Source organism: Triturus cristatus, chromosome 1_1 (genome assembly GCF_964204655.1).
Source record: "Triturus cristatus chromosome 1_1, aTriCri1.1, whole genome shotgun sequence".
NCBI lineage: Eukaryota > Metazoa > Chordata > Amphibia > Caudata > Salamandridae > Triturus > Triturus cristatus.
This window is the reverse complement of record NC_140579.1, coordinates 20,597,185-20,620,287: the sequence shown is the minus strand read 5'-3', so window position 1 is coordinate 20,620,287 and position 23,103 is coordinate 20,597,185. Positions and strand designations below refer to the sequence as shown.

General features: G+C 44.0%; 1 protein-coding gene across 1 annotated transcript in view; it reads right to left on the bottom strand.

Moving 5' to 3' along the window:
* The window catches only part of LOC146869176 (7-methylguanosine phosphate-specific 5'-nucleotidase A-like), a 70,193-nt gene that overhangs the window by 29,744 nt on the left and 17,346 nt on the right, over positions 1-23,103 (bottom strand). The window contains exons 2-5 of the mRNA XM_085641907.1: positions 3,723-3,821; positions 2,082-2,151; positions 1,932-1,978; positions 788-873 (exon numbers count right to left, since the gene is read on the bottom strand). Of these exons, the coding sequence (XP_085498033.1) occupies positions 788-873; positions 1,932-1,978; positions 2,082-2,151; positions 3,723-3,821 (302 nt within the window). The remainder of the gene's footprint in view (positions 1-787; positions 874-1,931; positions 1,979-2,081; positions 2,152-3,722; positions 3,822-23,103) is intronic.

Here is a 23,103-nt window from a genome sequence, read left to right as displayed (position 1 = left end):
AGCTCTGATCTCGTGCATCAGGTTCATGCCACAATCACAGCTCTGATCTTGTGCATCAACGTCATGCAACAATCACAGCTCTGATCTCATGCATCAATGTCATGCAACAATCACAGCTCTGATCTCGTGCGTCAGGGTCCCACAACAATCACAGCTCTGATCTCATGCATCAGGTTCATGCAACAATCACAGCTCTGATCTCGTGCATCAAGTTCATGCAACAATCACAGCTCTGATCTCATGCATCAGGGTCATGCCACAATCACAGCTCTGATCACAGCTCTGATCTCATGCATCAAGGTCATGCAACAATCACAGCTCTGATCTCATGCATGAAGTTCATGCAACAATCACAGCTCTGATCTCATGCATGAAGTTCATGCAACAATCACAGCTCTGATCTCATGCATCAGGGTCATGCAACAATCACAGCTCTGATCTCATGCATCAGGGTCATGCCACAATCACAGCTCTGATCACAGCTCTGATCGCATGCATCAGGTTCGTGCAACAATCACAGCTCTAATCTCATGCATGAAGTTCATGCAACAATCACAGATCTGATCTCGTGCAGCAAGGTCCAGAATATCCTGACAGCACACAGCCACTACAATGCTCGTAATCCCATGGACGCAGAATTGCTCTAAAAACAAAATATCGTTGTTGGCTACACTACTTTCATTTGCGGAACACAAGGGCACACGATCTCAACACTAGTTACCCCACCTAAGAACTGAACAAAATCCCAGGAATTTACAACCTAAAATAAAAACAGGACATATCTTACCACTCAATCATTAGTGGATACTTTTCCTCAATGGAGCGATTGTGGTCAATTTCCAAAGGATAGTAGAAATTACACAAATCCTTTAACTGTGAAAAATAGACAAAAAAAATGTTAGAAACACATTACCCTTTCATGTTTATTTATTTACATAAATCAAACTACTCTGTTGATATATCATTAGAACCATGACCTGCTTTTAGTGCTTTCTGTAGATTCCCTGCTAATTGCATCAACCTGTATTGCTTCAGGGAGAAAGCGTTATCTTCAGAAAACGTTAATCTCTAAGGTTTAGCTGAGGTGGTTCAGGTCTTGTCTGAGCGAGACACAGTCGGGGTTCCGCACTCGTCTCCCCTCCCTCCATTGCCAGTCTCTCCGTCGCCTGCTGTTGTATCTACTCTGAACCTGGAGTCTTGGAAGAGCGGCGACGCTCCTGAGTGCAGCTCGCATGCATTCCTAGATACCTCTGTAGTACCTTCCAGATTTGCATCAATCCTTACCGCAGACTGCAAGACACTGAATCTGTGCCCAATCTCATGTATACGCGCGGCGCCAAGTCCTGTGTATAATGCGCTGTAGTATCACAACACAATTAATGGTCATAGTCCAGCTATGGCAGGATGTTGGCTTTAATCATGGAGCTTGGGTGAAAACTAAATGTATTGGTCGCATCTGGAAGGTGCTTTGAATGAAACCTCTGACCCAACTGGAATCCTAAGTTATTAACTACAGAAATTATGGACTGTAGGAGTGCCCAAAGCGAAGGCGGAGCGACAGGATGCACCAGGAGCTCCGTTCGGACATGCCTTAATAACAGCGTGCTTCGCGACACCCAAGCGTGAATATGTAGAGGACACTTCTGGGTGGAATCCTCTCCCCCTTACCTCACCGCCTGCATCTGCATAGGTTTGGAAAAACAAGTTCTGCTTCCTGATGACACCACCCAGAGGTTGTAGTCAACGAAGCCTAGATTGGTTGCACTGCCATTGGAAACCACACCGCTTACAAGCACGATTTGGGAATTCAATATCCCAGACCCTCTATGCTGTCAGGAGCTATATTTTTATTACAAAGTACAGCTCTCGCCTAACTTGCTATACACAAGTAAGTCAGAAAAATGCTGCAGGGGGAAGCAGTAATACTGTACCTTCTTTTTGCAGTCTGCGCTCACTAGTTGGCTGTTGTCCACAATATCTAGAAATCAATTCAAACTCTTGTTATTTAGAGTTGGTGCATTGACATATTCTGATTTTATACTGTCATCTTTTTATACTAATTTTATAGCATAAGTACTTACTGTGGCAAGTCGGGCACCGTTTCCCATTGTACCCAAACCTGGTCAAAGTCATATCAAAGTCGGAAATAACCTTAAACAAATGAAGAGGAGATTATAAAAAAGAGCATCATTAGGCACACCCTAAAACAATTAGAATATCCTCAAGTATTGGAAAGGTGGAATCGTTCTAACTCACAAGTACCATATAAAATGTGCTTGGTTAAGGATTTGCTGCTAACCATATTCAATTCAATGGTTTTGGCCATATTACAATATACAATGTCCAAACAATTCAAATTCTTGAAAAGTGTTTTCTTTATTCTCGTTGATGCAACATCCAGCATGAAAGACTGTGACTATGCCAACACGTGTTTCGTCTCCCCTTAGACTTTATCAAGGCTGGAACAAAAAAAATTTACAAACAAAATTGGCCTCTTGTTCATAACTAGACCAGTGGAATTTAATTTGGATATAAATCCAAATTAATACAATCTAAGCTAACAATACAGCTAAACTCAATCCCCATGAAATTAGACATTAATTATTTAGATCAGATAAAAGTGCCCGTGTACATGACAACAAAGCACACAACACAATAATGTCCCAATTTGTACGACAAAGGGGCAATCTGTCTAAGATCTGCAATCAGGTGGATCAGAAAATACTAGCAGAAGATAAACAAATTCTGATCAGAAACAAAAATCAGAAAAAAGAAAAAGTAAGAATAGAGCCAAAGAATAACAGAGGTATCATTAAAAAGTTCAATATATGTAGAAAAAAGAAGAAAAGTATACCCATGTCTCAAAAAATAAACACCCAACAAACAATGTGTTTCCATGCACCCAAGATGGACAAAGTGCCCACTCATCAGAATTCAAACCACCCACCAATTGGCGAAACAATCCTGGTCCATCCAGCGTAAAAAGGTGGACCCAACTGGTCTATTGCTTCCGATAGGAAATGTCTCAAAGTCGGTGTGCATGAGCTTGGTAAAGGGGTACCAAGGATGCACCCGCTTCAGTCCCAGGGCCCTTGGTAGCAGGGGAACTTAAGTAAGTAAGGACTTACAGGGGTTGCTGAAGTTGTGCCAATTGTGGTACAGCTTTTAGGGAAAGAGCACTGGTACTGGGAACATGGTATGCAGCGACCAAGCATACCTCAGTCAAAGTTGCATCAAAAACCAGACACAATGTGGAGGGTACTGCAAAAAAAACGAGCTTCCCACACCCTCTCTGATCCTGCCTTCTGATAAATGGAAATTGCAGACTTGTTCAAAGACATTTAGTGAGATATTAAAAATGAAACTAAAAACCCTATTATGTGGAGGGATTTCAAGAAACTAGCACAAGGTGGAAGCAGGCAGAAGCACTGAAACTCAATGTTATGACACAAAGAAGCTCAGTCTACTAGGGACTAAGATGGGTCTGAGTAGTAGAAAAAAAGAAGGCTCTTTATATAGGATCAGGACTAAGCGTGAAGGTCAGCAGTAGAAATACGTACATAAGTCCACCTGGCCTGCCGCGTCTCTCTGTCCAGCTCATGTAAACGCCAGTTTAGTAATACTGGTGATATACTTACATTCCAGTAACCGAATAATAGCAAAGCTGAGAAGGGACACAACACCAGTCATGTAGGAAACAAAAGCAAGGTAAATCCTCCAACCTGTAGTTTCTGCTCGCCTCCTTTTCGTAGGGACATGATTTTTTCTTTCACCCGGTCTGCATCTTTGATCACAACAGTTCTCTTTTCCAATTCTGCAATCTAAAACACAGTTGAAAAAATGTTCAGTCTCCCAACAGGACAGTACAATATTACATATCTCACAATATAACACAGTAATAACGTCCCTCTAAATTATGCTCCCCTAAGCGTCAACCAAAGTGAAAATGACCTATGTCAACTGAGAGAGAAATTTCTGTGTTTCTTAATTGTGAACTTAGACACGTCGCCAAGCACTAAAAGCTGAGCTCACCTTAAAATCTTTAATATACCCGAGTTACTAAAGTACAGAAAACGTCATTTTGGAGTCTGAACGCGCCCTCTTCAGATGACATGTTGACTGCATCACTTTGAAACCATATGCCAAGCATATCACACTTGATCAAAACACATTTTGTGAGAACGGTGCACATGTTTAAGCTTGCCTCTTAAACTTTTTAAGTTTTAATAATATACGCTCGAGTAAACAATACCAGTGGGCCGGTTAGCTATGAGGATGCAAATTTAACAAGGGTTTTGAGCTGAACCATGAGAATTTCCTGAGCAACAAGTGATTACAAAATAATTGGTAATTTCAGGCATGATCCTTCGGTAGGTTCCTCATTGTCCCCGGTCATGTTTGCTCTAGAGAATGTATCTTCTTTCAGCTGCTAAACTTTCTGGTGGAGATATTAGAAGTGAGTTGTGCTCCCAGGATCTCATAATTACCGATGGGGTTGATAACAGGGTACCAGCCACACTGGGAAATACAGGCCACTCACAATTACTCACTAAGACTCACAATGAGGGCCTTAGTGTGTCATTCTTCCATTAAGACCAAAAACATGGAATTGTTCACACAGGACTTTAACAAAAGGTAACAATAGTACAAGCAAAACACAAAGAAATAAATAGTCATTTTCCAAACGGTCATCGTTTTACTCCATTAATACTAACATCAGCGCGTAACTCAAACACCAGAGCTGCATCGTCACCTTCAGACGTGTCTATTCAAGATCTTCATGAATTGTCCTGAGCCCGCCAGCCCATTTCCACTTTCAAACATGGTTAATCTCTTTCTTCTCCCTGCCTCTCCATGTGTTGATAAACTCTTCTGATTGGCAGTCCTTCCCAGCATGTTGTTTGTGCAGCGTTGGGTACCGCGTGCTACATACAAATGTTAAATAATATGAAACCCTAACTTCATCTTTAAACCCAGGAGGTAACTCAAAATGTTTTCCCAACAAAAACGTTCATCTGGTCAGGAAAATACAATCAATTCCCAGAGCAAATATTATTTGTGCATCTGATATTAACATTATAAGTGGTTCAAGGCCTGGATACTTAACACACTTCAAAAATAGCCTTTATACTGCCTCCTTCCCTTAAGCGCCACCTCTTCTCATAACTTAAAGAGGGGCTGGCCCTATACTTTTCCTTCAATACCAAGCTTATGAATGGAGCTTGTGGTTGCAAATAAAGGATGAGGCCAATGGGAAGCTAGGACTGTGAGTACCTTGACTCAGAGTAATCGCTTCTGGTAGGTCGTTCATGAACTGAAATAGGACTCTCTATTCCTAAAGATTAGTAAACCAAGGAAACAGCGCAAAAGGAGTCCTCTCTCCAAATAGACAGACCAGTATCCTTCTGATGAGCTCAAAGGACTAATGGGAGTTCCTAAAGGGGAACTGGGCTGTGAACAATGGATACAGAACAACTCTTGAGGAGATGGGAAGCTAACTCAACTACTGGCTTCACCTCTGAAGCCCTAAAAGCTTTAATTGCTGCCCATTGTCTCCTGATAGAGGAAACTGACAAGCTAAACAAGCATTGGCATAGCCAATAGCTCTCGCCTTTGGGACCTTATTAGTGGTTAGCCAGAGGTTTTGGCGATGCCAATGCTTGTTAAGCTATGTTGTGGAGCAGTGTGGCCGCTGTGTAGCCGGTTAACCAAATTGTAAAGAAGACTGGCCACATTATTTTGCAGACACGTGCATGCATTACCATGCGGAATAGCAGAAATCTTATTGAGCGTTACTAGGCGGAGTTGTAGCTCTCGCACCTTTTAGCAGCTCCTGTTCCACACACTGCCGCTGCTGCCTTGGTGCTGAAAGTTAAACACCAGAAAGGCACTCTCCCTTTAACTTAACTACCTTTGAATTAGCTGGGGGTGGGCAGAGCTCCAGGGCCCGAGGCAAGCAAATGTCTGTGAATGCGAGAGGGCTGGGTTAGCGACGAACAGCGGACTACTGGGGGAAACATAAGAGCACACGTGGCGTCAGGCAGTGGGAGGCCTCCTTTGTTAATTGGTGGTTGTAGAAGTTGCAGGCAGGTAGAAAGATGGAAGTAGGGGGTGAGCTTGAAACAATAAAAGGCAAAAAGGTTTAGGTCGGGGTTTTACAAGTGCTGGCACGCCCAAGCAGTGAGGTATGCATCTAAGCATAAGTGGGTCAAAGGAACCTAGGGGCAGGTCTGCAGGTTTATGGGGGCAGGCTAAAGGTGACCCTAACTGATGTTTCTGCAAAATCCTTTGCAATTAAACTGGGCAGGGAACTTAAACCTGAAACTCACACCAAGAATCAACCTAGCATTTTTCCAACTCAAATCTTGCAGACATGCAATTGCTTCTTAACCACCAAATAGCCTGAAAAATGCTGTGCAAGTGTGCAATCTTTTGTACTTTCCGGCATTGACTGTGAGAAAGCACTTTTCATTGGGGTGCTCCATTAGAGGCTGTGCTGCATGCCAGGATTGGCTCACACACACGCATATATTACACCAGTCCCCGCCTCCTAAAAATGGCTCCAAATAGAGGCAAACTGCACTTATACAACTGCTTGTTTAATCTACAAGGCGCTGCACTTACATACCCCTCATACTTCTCTCAGAAACTGAACATCTCTAGAGGCTCTCTCTAAGAGAAAAGTCTACAGATCACACACTTTGTGGAAAGGTCCTCCCCTGCCCATTCCTTCTCTGGGCACGTACCTAAGAGAAGGAACTCCCTACCAGTACAGAGACTGCTCATCTCTCTCAGCCTTAAAACCGCACTTTCTCAAGAAGCACTTTAATACTTGAAATACTTCTTTCTCTGATATTGAACACCAATTTCCTCTCTTCAAAATCCAGTCGGTGCAAATCTAGCTGACCTTTCTGTAGTTTATGGCTACGATTGTACATCCTGTGACCAGAATGCAGCTGTCCTTAAACCCTCACACGGTATCTCACATATTGACTGTGTACAGATTCCTTTTTGTATAGAATTTAAGATAAGGAATCTTTAATGTGAGGCGCTTGATGTGAAGTGCTTCATAAAAAAATCCAGTAAAACCCAAAAGTTGATGCCTCCCATTTTAACACTTGCACCTCGTGCTACACGCGTGTGGAGAAGAAACCACTATTTTAATACTGATACGGGTGGCCTGTCCACATGTAATCTGTGTCTACAGCATAAATGCTGCAAGTCTATAGTATAGACATACAAATTCGCAACAACAACAGTAGTCCAATGAGGCGTTTTTTCTTGATTTAATGTAGATCAGATGCCCAGCCAACACGTGTTTCGTCAGGGTATGAACCCACGACTTCTTCAGGGCTATTGGACTGACGGACTGAAAGGAGTAATCTCTCCACCGGTTGTACTTCCGTCCCAGCTGAGTATCTATAGAAGACGGACGTCAACTCAAGACGTGGTGAGTACCACACAGGAGTGCACTTGGTAGGTGTGCGATCAGAGTAGAGCGAGTACGCTGTGGAGTCACCTGACCTGCGATCAAAAACCGGACTATTTTAATACATTTAATGGCGCTATGCTAAGTGGTGTCGTTATTTACATGTATCTAATTTTCTAGCCTTTTACTGTCTTATCTGTTACTGAAAGAACTTAATTGAGCCGAAAGTTCACCTCATAGAAAGCTGGTGAGTGGACGAATGAATGAATGAATACATTTATAGAACGCAGAGGTTAAATCGCTAGCATCTTCAGGGGTTTTTTTTAGCCTCCAAAAGCTTTAACAATCTATCTCAATAAACTAAATGTCAATTTTCCTGTGAAAAGGTGCCCTTGTTGTTTGTAACTTAGTTATTCTATGTTTAAAAGTCCTATTTCCAAGCAATGAACATTAACCACCTTCGAAGCAAACGATGTAGTCTTCTAAAATAGAATCTCAGTGTTAGTTTTATGAAGGAAATGACAGTTTACTTCAACCAACTGAACTGGATACATAGTAAGAACTGAAATAATGTTGCCAAGAAAAGAACAGCGTTAGATTGCCAATTATGAAACAATGCACTCTTGTATACAGGCTCGCTTCATTAAATGCACGTTGGACTGCTGTTTGCTCACGTCGAGAGCGAGAGGAGGGCAGAGCCCGTGTGTTCAGCCCGAGATAAACCCAGCAGGCAGTGACAGCTGACAGTCACCTGGGAGACGGCGGGGCGTCTGTCATGTACAGCGGTCAGGTGCGAGTCACACCCGAGTGAGAGACAACTATTCCACGGTGTCTTCTTCGTCACTTGACACATTCGCAGGCTTGTCACAGCACACGTCAAGCACCCCCAGGGTGAGCTCGAGCTGGAACACAGGTCGAGGCACACAAAAACCTTAAACCAAAACTACTGCAAACGCGCAATCCAGTCTGAGGAAATAAATCGTGGGTTACCATAAACCGGGCACGTGGCATTTGACACCAAGGTTAACAGAAAGCTCGCGCGCCTTTTACAAGTGATGGAATTGCCCAGACTGCTCGTAATATGTCCAAATCGGTCGCCTGGGTCTGTGCAGGCAGGAAGCCGCATATTTTCTGTCAGGGGTAGATAATCTGCTCACATTTGCTCTAGTGCCGAAAATCCACTATATTAGCAATTTTCAGTGGCCGCGTGACGACTTTTCCTCACCATGCATTTATTGGTACGAGCGCACGGGTGGCTGAGTTTTAGGGAAGACTGCATGCATTTTGAGCATACCTTGCTTGCCTTCACCAACAAATCACTTCTAGGACAGAACATGTCACGGAGAGCAGTGAATTTGTGGGCTGGTTTAGATTATATATATAAAAAAAGAAGGCACTGAAAGGCGGGCGGCTGTCTGGACAAAGGCTTTCCTGTGACATGAAGGAGTTATTCAGCTATGGAATGCGCGAGCCCCTCAAGAAATTACAGGCGCCTTCTAATTAAAGCAGCAAGCGGCAAGGAAACCTGACACAAAACAGATGGCACTGCTGGCTCCAGAGAGCAAAACACTCTGGGAGTAAACATTTCCAGAGAAGCTGGGACATCCACACGCCTTTGGCCAATTGCGTGCTGAAGCCAGACGCAAAGGCCAATAGGTGTGAGCACCACATGCGCGAGCTTCTACTATAGCTGAAGTGATTCCAAGATGCCGGTTTCCTAGAGCAGCGCAAGCGCTGCTTCTAGGCTCGACCTAAAAAGGAAGCCATCCGAGAAAATCAAGAATGTTCACAGGATCATATGTGGGCCATGCAATCCCCTGGAAGAAACCCACTCATTAAGATTTTCCAAAGGTGCTCATCGACCTTAAGGGCTCCAGGATGTCTACACTGCTGAATACACAATACAACACCGCTAGGGCCGCCCGAAACTCTCAAGCTCCGAAGGATAATGGAATGAGGGGGGCTTGCAAGAGAGATGCAACCACTGGAAATATCCAATTTGGGCTAACAAAGAGCTGAAGCAGAACCATGGAGGTCATGCCCAAAAAGGAACCCCTAGCAGCACTGGAAAAATGTCCTCCCGTATTTTCTGAAGAACTCTCTGGATCAAGAAAATTGGAGGAAAGCCATAAACTAGACCTCCGGGCCATTGTAGAACGAGTGCAGCCACTCCCCAGGCTTCCTGCATGAATGAAGGGAACAAAGGTTGTGAAGTAGAGCATTCTTCGTCATTGAAAATAGGTCCATACCTGGACAGAATCTCTCAAAATTGGATGTACAGACGCAGAGAGTTATTGATTGAAGATGAAGGAAAAGATGGTCTGTGGGTCCATTCTCCCTACCAAGAAGGTGGACAGGTTTCAGGAAGTGGAGTTTGGCCTCTGCCCAAAGACCTATACTCGGAGCACCTCCGCTTATGTTAAAATTCGAGTCCTGCATCCTTGATGGTTAATGTATGCTTTTGCAGCCTATCGCTCTCACGCAGATGGACCGACCCTAAATGAGGGGAGATGAGTACTTTAGAGCTCTATGAACGACTTCCAACTCCTTCCAATTGAAGGAATGGTCTTCCTTCTCCAGGGACCAGTGCTTGAACTGGGGTCCCCTTCGAAGGCTGCCCCCAACCTATGCTCCTGGCATTGGTATTTAACACCTTGGGAGGATGAGACTGTGGAAATGTGGATTTTCCTAATCAGTTATGTCCCCTATCTTGGACCCCAACGGTTCTATATGCATGTTACAAGTACATGTATGTTCCCTCCAGTTCCAGTTTCTAAGACGCAAACATACGTGTGTCTACCGTCGACATGTTCTCTGTCAGATTCGCCATCGATGGGCTGGATATTCGATTCCTAAGTATGAAAGGCCACCGACTTTATATGGCTAAATTACTACATTTTTACAGTTCAGGCAAGTAGGCCCGATTCTGTCCTCAAAGCCTTTCCCTGCTCTCTATCTCTGACAGCTTCAGCTTGAGCTCGCATCTGTATCCATGAACTTTGTCCTACTCCCTGTGCAGCTAACGGTGCCTGCCTCGGCCAGTCTTCGCCTGCCTGCCAAGAAGCTGTATTTCACCTTCAAATTATCTATTTTGCTCTCCAGCCGATGCATTCCTGTCTAGTGATTTAGGTAAACATTTCCTTTAGCTCACAAGCAAAGGACTCAGCCTTTCCGTCCTCCTGCAAGTGATTCATAGCCCTGTTGCCATGGAAAGTTTTCTGCCCCTCGCATCTCATATAGACACTTAGACGCTTGTACACGCGCACACAGTTAGTATAGAATAGATTCTGTCCGAGAGTCCTTCCTTGTGGATAACATAGTTCTCTAAACATAGGATGTTAGATATGATTTGGGATTAGGTTGACTTGACCCCCCAGACTTCTCGTCTCCACATGTAGAGCTAAAATGTCAAGTCCCCTTCACCCCCTAGTTACACGTCAATCACACGTCATACTGCTGCGCACGCATCTATGTTAAGTATTATCGTATAGATCCACCTATGTAAGATAACCAGAGCCAATCATGTTTCTTTTTGCTCCTTATTACGCCTAGTTTCAATTACGTATCACTATGTTAATTTATCTTATCAATCGTTACGCCTTTTTTGCATTTGTTTCATTGTAAGGGTATGACCTATAAAAGTTACTTCTTGTCAATAAAGTATTGTACTTCACTTCCTGAACCCTCGTGGTGACGGAACCTGAAGGCCGCGACTCGAGTCGGCCATTTTTGATGGAATAAAGCCCATTTAGAAAACCTCTTATACCACGGATTCTGCCTCTTGTTATTCTGAGCTATTTTTATTTTATTTTAAAGATTCCGTATGAAATTCAGTATTAGGTAAAAAAGAATATTTACCACATAATGGCGCCCGAACAGGGACACTTTCTCATCTCACGCGCCGGCGGTGCGTTGCAGGCCCGGTCTCCTGCCAAAACTGGACGGACCATAAACGCGTACCAGCAGGATTTCCTGTAAGCTCCCTCCGGTCAAGCGGGGGCGACTGAGGCTGCGATCAACCCAGACGAGGCGGTGAGAAGTGCGAAGTATCCCGACCAGAGCCTAGCTGAGAGAGCAAGATCCGAGGTATACAGAGGCCCACCAGGTTTCTCGAAATCCCGATGTCCAGAGGGTCCGCTGTCCGCAGTCATCGAGTCCTGTCCTTTCTCTGAGGCCTTCCGTTTCAAGGAGCTACTCGGTGAGTACCATCGCCGGGGAGGCGTGTTGACGCGCACATAGGTTGTGCCGGTCAAGACGGATTTGGGTACACAAATCCGGTCTGCACTGTTTAGCAGTGTATATGTACTGTTTAGCAGTATATCAAGTATTCCGAAGTATTCAGTTACTGTCAAGAATTCAGCGTGGTGATTAGTTAGGCAGACTGTCATCATTGTTGGTCGTTGTTAAAATGTTTAATGTTTAATGTTTAAAGTGTTCAAATATTGTGGTATGAATGATTGTTCATTGTTCACTGTTCATTATTGTGTTTTTTTCGTATTAAGTGAATTCAAGAGTAAGTATCAGATCAGTTGTCAATATGCCGCTTTTCTCGAAGTTAAGACAGATTACCACCAGAAAAGGGGTGCTTGAAGAAGCAGTTCCTATTCCTCCTAGGGACACTCCAGGGCATTTTATGTACCATAAGCATGGCTTAGATGCCATATTGTTTCTTGATCTATGGGTAGATTATACCAAGGGATTGCCGGAAAGTCAAAGGTGGCCCGCAGCGGGAACCTGGGATGCAGAGTGCATCATGAAAGTGGAGGAAGAGTTATGGAAAAGAAAGGTCAGACAGTCACAGAAAGACGCTGTTGAGTTATGGCGTAAAGAATCTCATAGACGTACAGAAAAAGCACGTAGACAAGAAGAGAGGAGTAAAGAAAGTTCAAATAAAGTTCAAGAAAATCTATTAATTGAGGAAGGTATCCGAGTGAAATCAGAACAAGTAAATAGACAAAGGAATGCTCTTATGAATGGTATGTATCCCCTTCTAGCCGAAGGACTGCCTAAGGCTGTTACAGAGATGCCAAAAGACTTGCCACCCCCATTATTTCCAATTAAGGTACATCAAAAAGGGCATCCCAGAACCGCAGAAGACGTTTTTCTTTCCTCATATCTAGATGATGCAGCTCCCGAGTATGCTAGCGCCACACCACATAGACCGTCTGGCGGAGGGGTTCAACGTCAGGATCAGGTATCTGTACCCGTGCAACAGCAAGTCCCGACGCAAGCTTCGGCAAGCACATCTGTTTCCGCATCTGTCTCCGCAGTCGATTCTACAGGGGCGTCGACGCCCATAGTTGCTGTGTCACGTTCGACGAACCCATTCACACCCGACGCCCCAGATGGGGCCTCGGGAGGTGCTAGCAGTACCTTTACACCACCCAGAATAAATAAACTTGTTTTTCAAGAGTCAGCGCATTCACGTACACCTAAATTCGTAAGTGAACGTACGCTTAAAGAACTCCTTGTAAATTGTAGATATGACCCGGTGGTTGGTAAAGAGGATGAAATGGTCCTGGCATCATTACGTATCAGGCGAGCCGCAGAGTATTTAGCGAGGTTACCAGGGATGATTACGCATCTAGATAACATATATCATTTTGTTCAAACAGGACGAGATCCAGGATGTATTAACAGAGCTATGGAATTCCAGAAAGTAGAGATACAGGGGGAACTGTTACGTTTCCTCATAAACTGTGTGATCAGAAATCAAGACCGTTCGGGGGTAGACCCGAATGCAATGCTTATTCTTACAAGATGGAGTCAGAATATATCAGAAGGGAGACACGATAAGCAAAATTGTATAATAGCCATGTGCCGAAAAATCCGTAAAGAAATAGAGCGTATTCATGAAGAGAGATTGGGAACAGACGAGTTCGAGCAAGATGAAGTGTCCGAATCAGGGAATTCCGCAAGACAGTCAGAGACCATAGCCTATGTAGGCAGAGGAAGATCCTGTGAAAATACTAGATGTTTTTCTGATCCCATACACTCTGTATGTCCAAATAATAGCAGAACGTATCCGACGCCTGTAATAAATCTGAAGTCTCCTGAACATTCGTTTCAAGCCGCAGATAAAATACTACGAGAACGAAGGGGTTACCACCTCCTCGATTCCATGGATGAGCAAGAATTAGCCAGATCAGCTGTTCACTGGATTGACAGTCCTGAAAAATACGGTGATGAGACCGTAGCACACACGTTTTTTAATCTCAGTACAGATGAACAACGTTTAGCTGGAATCTATATGATTCAGCAACTCCTCATATTATATAAGAGCCAACATGCTGACCCTGGTCCTTTACCTGATATATTAACGGAACTACTCACAAACAGATGGAGAGGTTCTAGTAACAAGCTAATTAAAGAGATATTAGTGTCACGTAAGCAGTATGTCCTTTTTGTAAGTCCGGATTCTCTCTCGCTGCCCCGCAGAGAAAGAGCGCCGTACTATATGGATAGACAAAATCCCTTACGAGAAGTGCACCCAATAAAAGGCGAAGACAATGAGTTTCACCGTGTATTTGTTTACACACCCATATCAAAAATGGAATTATTAGAAATGAAGAAAGTAGTACCTAGTCATGATAAAGACCCAGCGGGTTTCCACCGAGAAATTAAAGACATGTTACTAATGGGAGAGTACACCTTTCCTGATATTATGACGATATTAAAGGTGCTTTTGCCTGCTGGCATTTATGAAAAACTGAAAGAAAAAGAGTGGGAAGTGGGAGACCAAAAGATAGACTGGACAGCATTAGCAGAAGAAGAAAGGGCCCGAACTGCAGGTTCAGGGCTCGGGGATAAAGTTAAACTGTTACCAGGTTTACTAGTACAGGTACTGCCACGTTTATTAACTACAAAAAAGGAAGATTGGGGTGCAATCACAGCCTGCAAACAAAAGCAAGATGAAGACACAAGCGATTATTATGCTCGATTTGAAAAATGTTTTGGTATAAATAGTGGTATAAAAGCAAGTAGTGACTCATATCCACATCTATTTGTGACAAAATTAGTGGAAAATGCATTGCCCCCAGTGAAGAATAGAATATTGAAATTCGAGAGTACCTGGCAAAGTAACACTCCGTCGCAAATGCTACAAATGTTACAGTATCATCACAATAGAATTAGGGATGAACAAGAACACGAGCATAGACGCATGAAGGATACAAAAATGAAAATGCTAGTTTCTCAGACAGTACCAGCAGATGGTCACAAAAAGGGTGTGACACATTCTGGTGATTCTGCAGTTCCTGTAAAAGGAACCTGCAATTACTGTAAACAACTAGGCCATTATGTACACGATTGTCCAGTCCTGAAACGTAATATAGCTACAGGCATTGCAAAGGAGAGACCACGATTAGTTAGACAAGATCAGAATGAACAAGGAGCTATGCAGCATGGACAGTCCATGCCAGTTCAGCAACAGTCCATGCCAGCCTCACAGCAACCCATACAGTTTGTGCCAGCTGCACCACCGTTGCCTGCTACTGCCACACAAACCACAACACGACAAATGTATCAGACTGCACAGTATGAATATCCTGAGTATCAGCGTTACGCATGAACAAGCCTAGAGAGGGAAGTTGACTTACCGCTTATCGAGATTCCTGTAGATCAAGAAGGACCTTATGTACATAGTGAATTATTAGGTCAAGATAGAAAATTCTTACTCGATACAGGGGCAAGTCGAACAACTATAAAACGTAGTGAAGTTCCAGGGGCACCCCTCTCAGGCTCTCAAAATGTTTCCCTTGGTTTTTCAGGAAAACCTATTGTTAATGAAGTATCACAGCCTCTACCACTTACGATAGGACCTTTGACACGAACTACAGATTTACTGCTTACTAAATCATGCCCAGAAAATCTGTTAGGAATTAAGACTCTGAAAGCACTAGGAGCCATAATATGTTGTTCTCCGGAAGGAGTAAGGTTGTTTTTACGTGATTTTAAAGGTCACTATGTGTCTAGGGACATGGATCCCCGACTACAGACTTTACCAGTACATCTATGGGCACAAGGCCCTACGGATGTTGGCTGCATGAACATTACACCCTATCGAGTCACACTGAAAGCAGGAGTGGTACTACCACGAATGCGACAATACAAGTTACCGCATGATGCTGTAGTGGCTTTGCTGAAAATCATTGATGAGCTGATTGCCCAGGGAGTAGTTGTAGAAACAGACTCCAATGTATGTAATTCACCGATAATTCCGATTCTTAAACGAACTGATCCTACTGCCCCACCAGTATACCGATTGGTTATTGATTTGCGTGAACTAAACAAGTGTATTGTACCACAATTCCCTGTGGTCCCTGATATATCATCATTGTTGACAGCAATTGATTCCGAAGCAACATTCTTTACTGTAATTGATCTCAAGAATGCCTTCTTCAGCGTCCCAATAGATCCGGAAAGCCAATATTTGTTCGGATTCAGTTTAAATGGGCGCAGTTTTAAATTCTCACGCGCTCCCCAAGGATTCACAGAAAGCCCCAGCATTTACAGCCAAGCACTGAAACGAGAACTTGACAGTATCCACATGCCAGTCAATACTGCACTGCTTCAATATGTCGATGATCTGCTGATCACCGCGAGAAGCGGACCTGAATGTGAAAAGGCTTCTCTGACAGTTTTACATTTTCTAGCCGACAAGGGGCACAAGGTGTCTCCTTCTAAGCTGCAATTCTGTGTCCAGCGAGTTATTTATCTTGGTCACTCGCTGTCCAAGGAGGGAAGGCAGCTTACACCAGATCGCATCCAGTTAATTGCTAACATGTCAATACCCCAGACACAAAAAGAGTTGCGGGCTTTCATAGGCCTCACTTCATATTGTAGGCAGTGGATCCCTCAGTACGCATTTCTAGCAAAACCACTCATTCAGTTAACCACACAGGAGGCAGCCACATCGACTGTTCTCCCTTGGACTCAGGAACATACACAAGCTTTTGAAAGCCTAAAGGAAGCTTTATGTCAAGCACCTGTTTTAGCAACACCATGTTATAGCAAACATTTTACACTCTTTGTCACAGAACGCGAAGGTACTGCCTTGTCAGTACTCACTCAGGATCAAGCAGGATCACGCAAGCCATGTGCTTATTTTTCCAGTACATTAGATCCCGTAGCTCAGGCTTTGCCTGCATGCCTGAAATCAGTGGCAGCGACAGCTTTAGCAATCAGACAAAGCGATGCCATAGTGTTAGGACATCCATTGACAGTACAAGTACCACATGCAGTAGAGGTTCTTGTGAACCGAACACAAACACAACACTTGACCATAGCAAGACTTACCGGTTATGAACTGACATTGTTTCAACCACACATAGAGATCCGACGGTGTAATACATTGAATCCTGCTACACTATTACCTGTAATTGGAACAGACCCACTAGCTCATGATTGTGTTGAAATCATTGAAATAAAGACGAAACCTAGACAAGACTTGACAGACGTTCCATTGTTAGATCCAGACCTGACGTTGTATGTAGACGGATCGTGCATGAGAACAAGTACAGGAGATTTAGTGGCCGCGTATGCAGTCACAACAGACACTGAAGTTATTGAGACAAATTGTATAGATACTTTGTCAGCCCAAGCAGCAGAACTTATTGCTCTAACGCAAGCCTGTATTCAAGCCACAAATAAGAAAGTTAATGTATACACTGACTCACGTTATGCATTCGGAGTTGTACACGACTTCGGCGTGCTGTGGCGAGAGAGAGGTTATTTAACCTCCCATGGTGCCCACATTCAGCACGGACCCCTCATTCATGCCTTGTTAGACGCAATACATCTACCCACTGCTATATCGATTATGAAATGTAAAGCACACACGAAGGTTACTGATATCATTTCTCAAGGCAATGATTTAGCTGACAGAACAGCTAAACAGACTGCTCAGAATCGCACATTAGACATGACAAAGCCAATAGTTCAGGCACCAACACAATGTATGACAATTAAGGATCCCGCACTTGACGTAATTGACATACAGACACATGCCACAGCAGAAGAAATAAAGAAGTGGACTGAACTAGGAGGGATCCAGACAGATCAAGGATGGATGACGAAGGAGAAATCTGTATGGTTTCTCCCTGATTCCATGGTTCAAGCCATTATAGCTACAGTTCACAGTCCAGCACATTTAGGAGAGAAGGCTATGCTAGACAGCATTCAGCACATTTGGTTCAACAAACATTTACGAGCAGCAGCTAAACAAAAAGTTCGTACCTGTATGATATGTTGTCAGTTCAATCCAGGAAAGGGTGTTCCCGTAGAGCAGGGTGGATTTCAGCCTCCTGACCATCCTTTTGAAGTCCTCCAGATGGATTATATTCAGATGGAACGTTGTCGAGGATTCAAATATGTTCTCGTAGTTGTCTGCGCTCTCTCCCGTTGGACAGAGGCGTACCCCGTATCAGATTACACGGCCCCGACTACTGCCAAACAGTTAGTTCGAGAATTCTTCCCACGGTACGGGCTACCACGTGTTGTATATTCAGATAACGGCCAGCCTTTCTCATCCGAATTAATGAAACATGTCTCACTTTTGTTGGGATATCAGTGGAAATTCCACTGTGTCCGACACCCCGAGGCAGCAGGTCTCGTGGAACGACATAATCAAACTTTGAAAATCAGATTGTCTAAAATATGTAAGGAGAAAGGTGTTGACTGGATAGTAGCCTTACCAGTTGCACTATTTTACATGAGAATGGTAGCACACTCTCGAGCAGGGCTATCCCCTTATGAAGTGATCTTTGGTAGACCACCGAATATGTGGGGGACGCCTATACCCCGTAAAATAACTGATGTTGACTGTAATATGCTGACAGATTACCTGGCTTCCTTGATGTCTGCACTACAATCTTGTCGTTCACAGGTAGTCGCAGCTTTTCCCGACAACACCGAGGTGAAACCTCATGATGTAATTCCCGGCGATTATGTTCTCGTCAGGAATTTCGATCGGAAAACCCAACTGGAGCCAAGGTGGAGGCTTCCTAAGTTGGTCCTGCTGACGACCAGAACAGCTGTGAAGATCGAAGGAAGAAAAGGCTGGGTGCATTCCAGCCATATCAAGAAATTTCATGGACTTCCTCCTGACACAAACAGTACTCCCCGTGTGTCTTCCCCCATTGACTCAAAGCTACCCTTGGCTGAGGCCAGTAGCACCGAAATCTATAAGCAGAAACTCAGGTCCAGATCCAAACTGTCGGACGATTTGATTGTTTAAGTCCTCTCCAAGGTGAAGCGGTTGAATCTGTCCCGACATGTATCCCTTAGGTCTGAATGATGTAGAGTCCAGAATCATAATGAAACGACATGCTTATTGTAAATTACTGCGTAGCCACTGTATTGTGACTTTATTAATTTTGTTTTCCTTGAGTTTTTTAATAGTTACTGCAAGCATATTGTTGCATATGTATTATCCTGTTTCTAAACGTGCTTTCAATATAACTGATGAGCATTCTTTTAGTGATCTACCCCCACATGAGTTGTCCTATAGACTTGCGCTGCGCAATAACACATTCATTAGTATGTTACATCATTCCCATCAGACTAGTAATGCCACCAATTGTTGGGTGTGTGGCCGACTCCCTCCCTATCAGAATAACAAAGGAGTTCTGCCTTTCTTTCCACATCCGTTCACACACAATGGCTCCTGTGGAGCATGGTTTAGTTTATTAAATTCCATAGACCCAGACACAGCAGTTTATCAACAACATTGGATATGGGGAAATCTGAATCTAGTTTTATTCAAAGTCTGTCACCCCAATAAGGAGGGTCACCCCAGTAGAACAGGAACTGATTTAGAAAATGAAGTGTATAAATTAGGTAATTTTACGCCTAATCTTATGATTTTGAATGTCAAATCCGAAGTTGAACTAATTCTGCCCACTATGTCTGTATTTCCAGTTAAGGGTGAATTATGTGTGAGAAAAGTTGGTTCCATACATATGGGCCATAGCCAATGCGTTACTACAGTGGAATATAGTGATCAAGGTAAATCCTCATTTAGAGCTTCTCGCCATTCTTACTTTATATGTGGTCAGACGGCATATATGCGTCTGCCTCTAGATTGGGATGGTACCTGTTACATAGCATTCCTTCTGCCACCTGTTTTCCTAGCTCCCCCTGATTATTATCGAAATGTTCATTTAGTACACAAAAGAGAGCGTAGAGATCTCCCAGTTGTCGATTATACTGAGACGGCATGGGACAAGTATGTAGATTTCAATAAAGGTATCTTTCCCTATATAGGTACCGTATCAAATAGTAAGCTGATACGCAGACTCACCAAGACTCTTGAAGCTGTAGTAAACGAGACTATAGCCGCCCTAGGCAATCTGACAGAGGAACAATCAGTGATGAGAATTGTTGTTCTCCAGAATCGTCTTGTCCTTGACGTCATCCTGGCCGATAGGGGCGGAGCTTGCAGGGTCATCGGATCCAGCTGCTGCATATTCATACCAGAAAATTCGCCATCTGTATATAAAGCTATAACACGCCTTCATAAGATTGTAAGCCAGATACACGAAAATCCAGGCACTTGGACGTGGTCCGGGTGGTTTTGGAGTGTGGTATCAGCCTGGGGATGGAGAGTTCTATCCTTCCTAGGTATTGGCCTTCTTATGCTCTTCAGTTGTTGTTTATGCCTGCAATGTGGACCAGCGATTTGTGGTCTGTGTGCCACATCATGCATTCCATATCACAGTTCTCGTTCAAAATGCCGGAAGAAGAAGGAAGAAGAAATGATGCTCCATGAGCAAATCGATGGAATGATGAAGATTGATATCTCTTGAAGGGCAAGTAGGGGACAAGGAGGGAATGTGGAAATGTGGATTTTCCTAATCAGTTATGTCCCCTATCTTGGACCCCAACGGTTCTATATGCATGTTACAAGTACATGTATGTTCCCTCCAGTTCCAGTTTCTAAGACGCAAACATACGTGTGTCTACCGTCGACATGTTCTCTGTCAGATTCGCCATCGATGGGCTGGATATTCGATTCCTAAGTATGAAAGGCCACCGACTTTATATGGCTAAATTACTACATTTTTACAGTTCAGGCAAGTAGGCCCGATTCTGTCCTCAAAGCCTTTCCCTGCTCTCTATCTCTGACAGCTTCAGCTTGAGCTCGCATCTGTATCCATGAACTTTGTCCTACTCCCTGTGCAGCTAACGGTGCCTGCCTCGGCCAGTCTTCGCCTGCCTGCCAAGAAGCTGTATTTCACCTTCAAATTATCTATTTTGCTCTCCAGCCGATGCATTCCTGTCTAGTGATTTAGGTAAACATTTCCTTTAGCTCACAAGCAAAGGACTCAGCCTTTCCGTCCTCCTGCAAGTGATTCATAGCCCTGTTGCCATGGAAAGTTTTCTGCCCCTCGCATCTCATATAGACACTTAGACGCTTGTACACGCGCACACAGTTAGTATAGAATAGATTCTGTCCGAGAGTCCTTCCTTGTGGATAACATAGTTCTCTAAACATAGGATGTTAGATATGATTTGGGATTAGGTTGACTTGACCCCCCAGACTTCTCGTCTCCACATGTAGAGCTAAAATGTCAAGTCCCCTTCACCCCCTAGTTACACGTCAATCACACGTCATACTGCTGCGCACGCATCTATGTTAAGTATTATCGTATAGATCCACCTATGTAAGATAACCAGAGCCAATCATGTTTCTTTTTGCTCCTTATTACGCCTAGTTTCAATTACGTATCACTATGTTAATTTATCTTATCAATCGTTACGCCTTTTTTGCATTTGTTTCATTGTAAGGGTATGACCTATAAAAGTTACTTCTTGTCAATAAAGTATTGTACTTCACTTCCTGAACCCTCGTGGTGACGGAACCTGAAGGCCGCGACTCGAGTCGGCCATTTTTGATGGAATAAAGCCCATTTAGAAAACCTCTTATACCACGGATTCTGCCTCTTGTTATTCTGAGCTATTTTTATTTTATTTTAAAGATTCCGTATGAAATTCAGTATTAGGTAAAAAAGAATATTTACCACAAGACGACAGGAAGTGGGGGAGGGAAAATAGGGGAGTGTTGGGATTGCAACAGGCGCACATGCACTAGGGCTGCAGGCGGTGTAAGTTCAAGCACTCCTGCTCTCTCTGTGGCAACACATCCCACCCCGAATCCAAGTGTTTTAAGAAATCAAAGGATAGAGGAAGAAAGAAGCAGGATTGATGGTATTTCACGGACTAAAGCACGTTCTGCCATAATAAAAAATGCTTTGATCCCATGGTTAAATAGATATAACTGTCCTTCATCCGCAAGGTTGTTACTAGAAGGTTTCAGATATGGTTTTAGGATTCCCGCTCCAGATTATGTAGGGACACCCGAGGGCAACAACCAGCTCTCGGTGAGGGCCAACCCAGGGGTGGCTGCAGCAAAAATAGAGGAAGAGCTGCGCCTGGGCAGAGTTGCAGGCCCATCTGACAGCGTCCCAGTAGAACATTTTGTCTGTTCTCCTCTGGGGGTGGTCCCTAAAAAAGAATCTGGGGAGTTTAGGTTGATTCATAACCTGTCTGCACCTAGTGGGCAATCCTTGAATGATGCTATTAATGATGAGCTGTGCACCGTCAAGTACTCATCCTTTGATCAGGCTGTTGAGATGCTCAGGGGTTTGGGCCCTGGCGCGATGCTGGCAAAGTCAGCTTTCCGCTTGTTGCCAGTCCATCCTTTAGATTTTCATCTTCTGGGTTTCCAATTCCAGGGGAAGTTCTACATGGATAAGTGCATGCCTATGGGTTGCTCGGTCTCCTGCGCTTACTTCAGTTCATTTTAGGAGTGTGTGGGGGGCACTGTGGGAATTTTGAACGCTCATGCAGAGTTTTGGGGTCCCATTAGCACAAGGTAAGACGGTCGGGCCATCCACAATGATTGAGTTCTTGGGGATAGAGTTGGACTCGGCCCAGGGTTGCTCTTGGCTGCCCAAAGAGAAGATCACAAAGTTCAGGTCAGCTTTGCAGCGGTGCTTGGCAAAAGAGAAGGTTACGCTGCATCAGCTGCAGCAGACCGTAGGTCAGCTAAACTTTGCTTTGCGGGTCATCCCTATGGACGGCCATTCTCCGATCAATCTCACAAGCCATGTCAGGTCTCAAAGAGAAACACCACCACACCAGGCTGTCTGGCGAGGTTAAGCAGGATAAGCGGATTTGGATGGCATTCCTGCGTGACTTCAGCGGAACGGTAATATGGCCCGGTCCGCTCACTCCTTCCGCAGAGTTAGGTTTAATGACTGACTCTGCAGGTAGTGAAGGATTTGGAGCTATACTGGGTACTGAGAGGGTGGCACAGCGGTGGCCGGCATGGTGGGTGCAAAACGGTTTGACAGGCAACATTGGGTTTTTAGAGCTGTTCCCCATCTTTGTGGCATTGACAGTGTGGCCGGAGCAATTAAGGAATCAATCAGTGGTTTTCTGGTCAGACAACATGACAGTAGTAGAATGCATCAATCGGCAAGCAGCAAGGTGTAAGATGATCCTTCATCTATTGAAAGAAATAATTTTGTTATGCATGAAACTGAATATGCAATTTAGGGCTAAGCATTTCCCAGGGGTGTTAAATCATGCCGCTGATGCACTCTCTCGCTTCAAGATGCAGGTATTCAGGGCACATCTCCCAGCAGCGGCAGAGAACCAGACACCCTTCC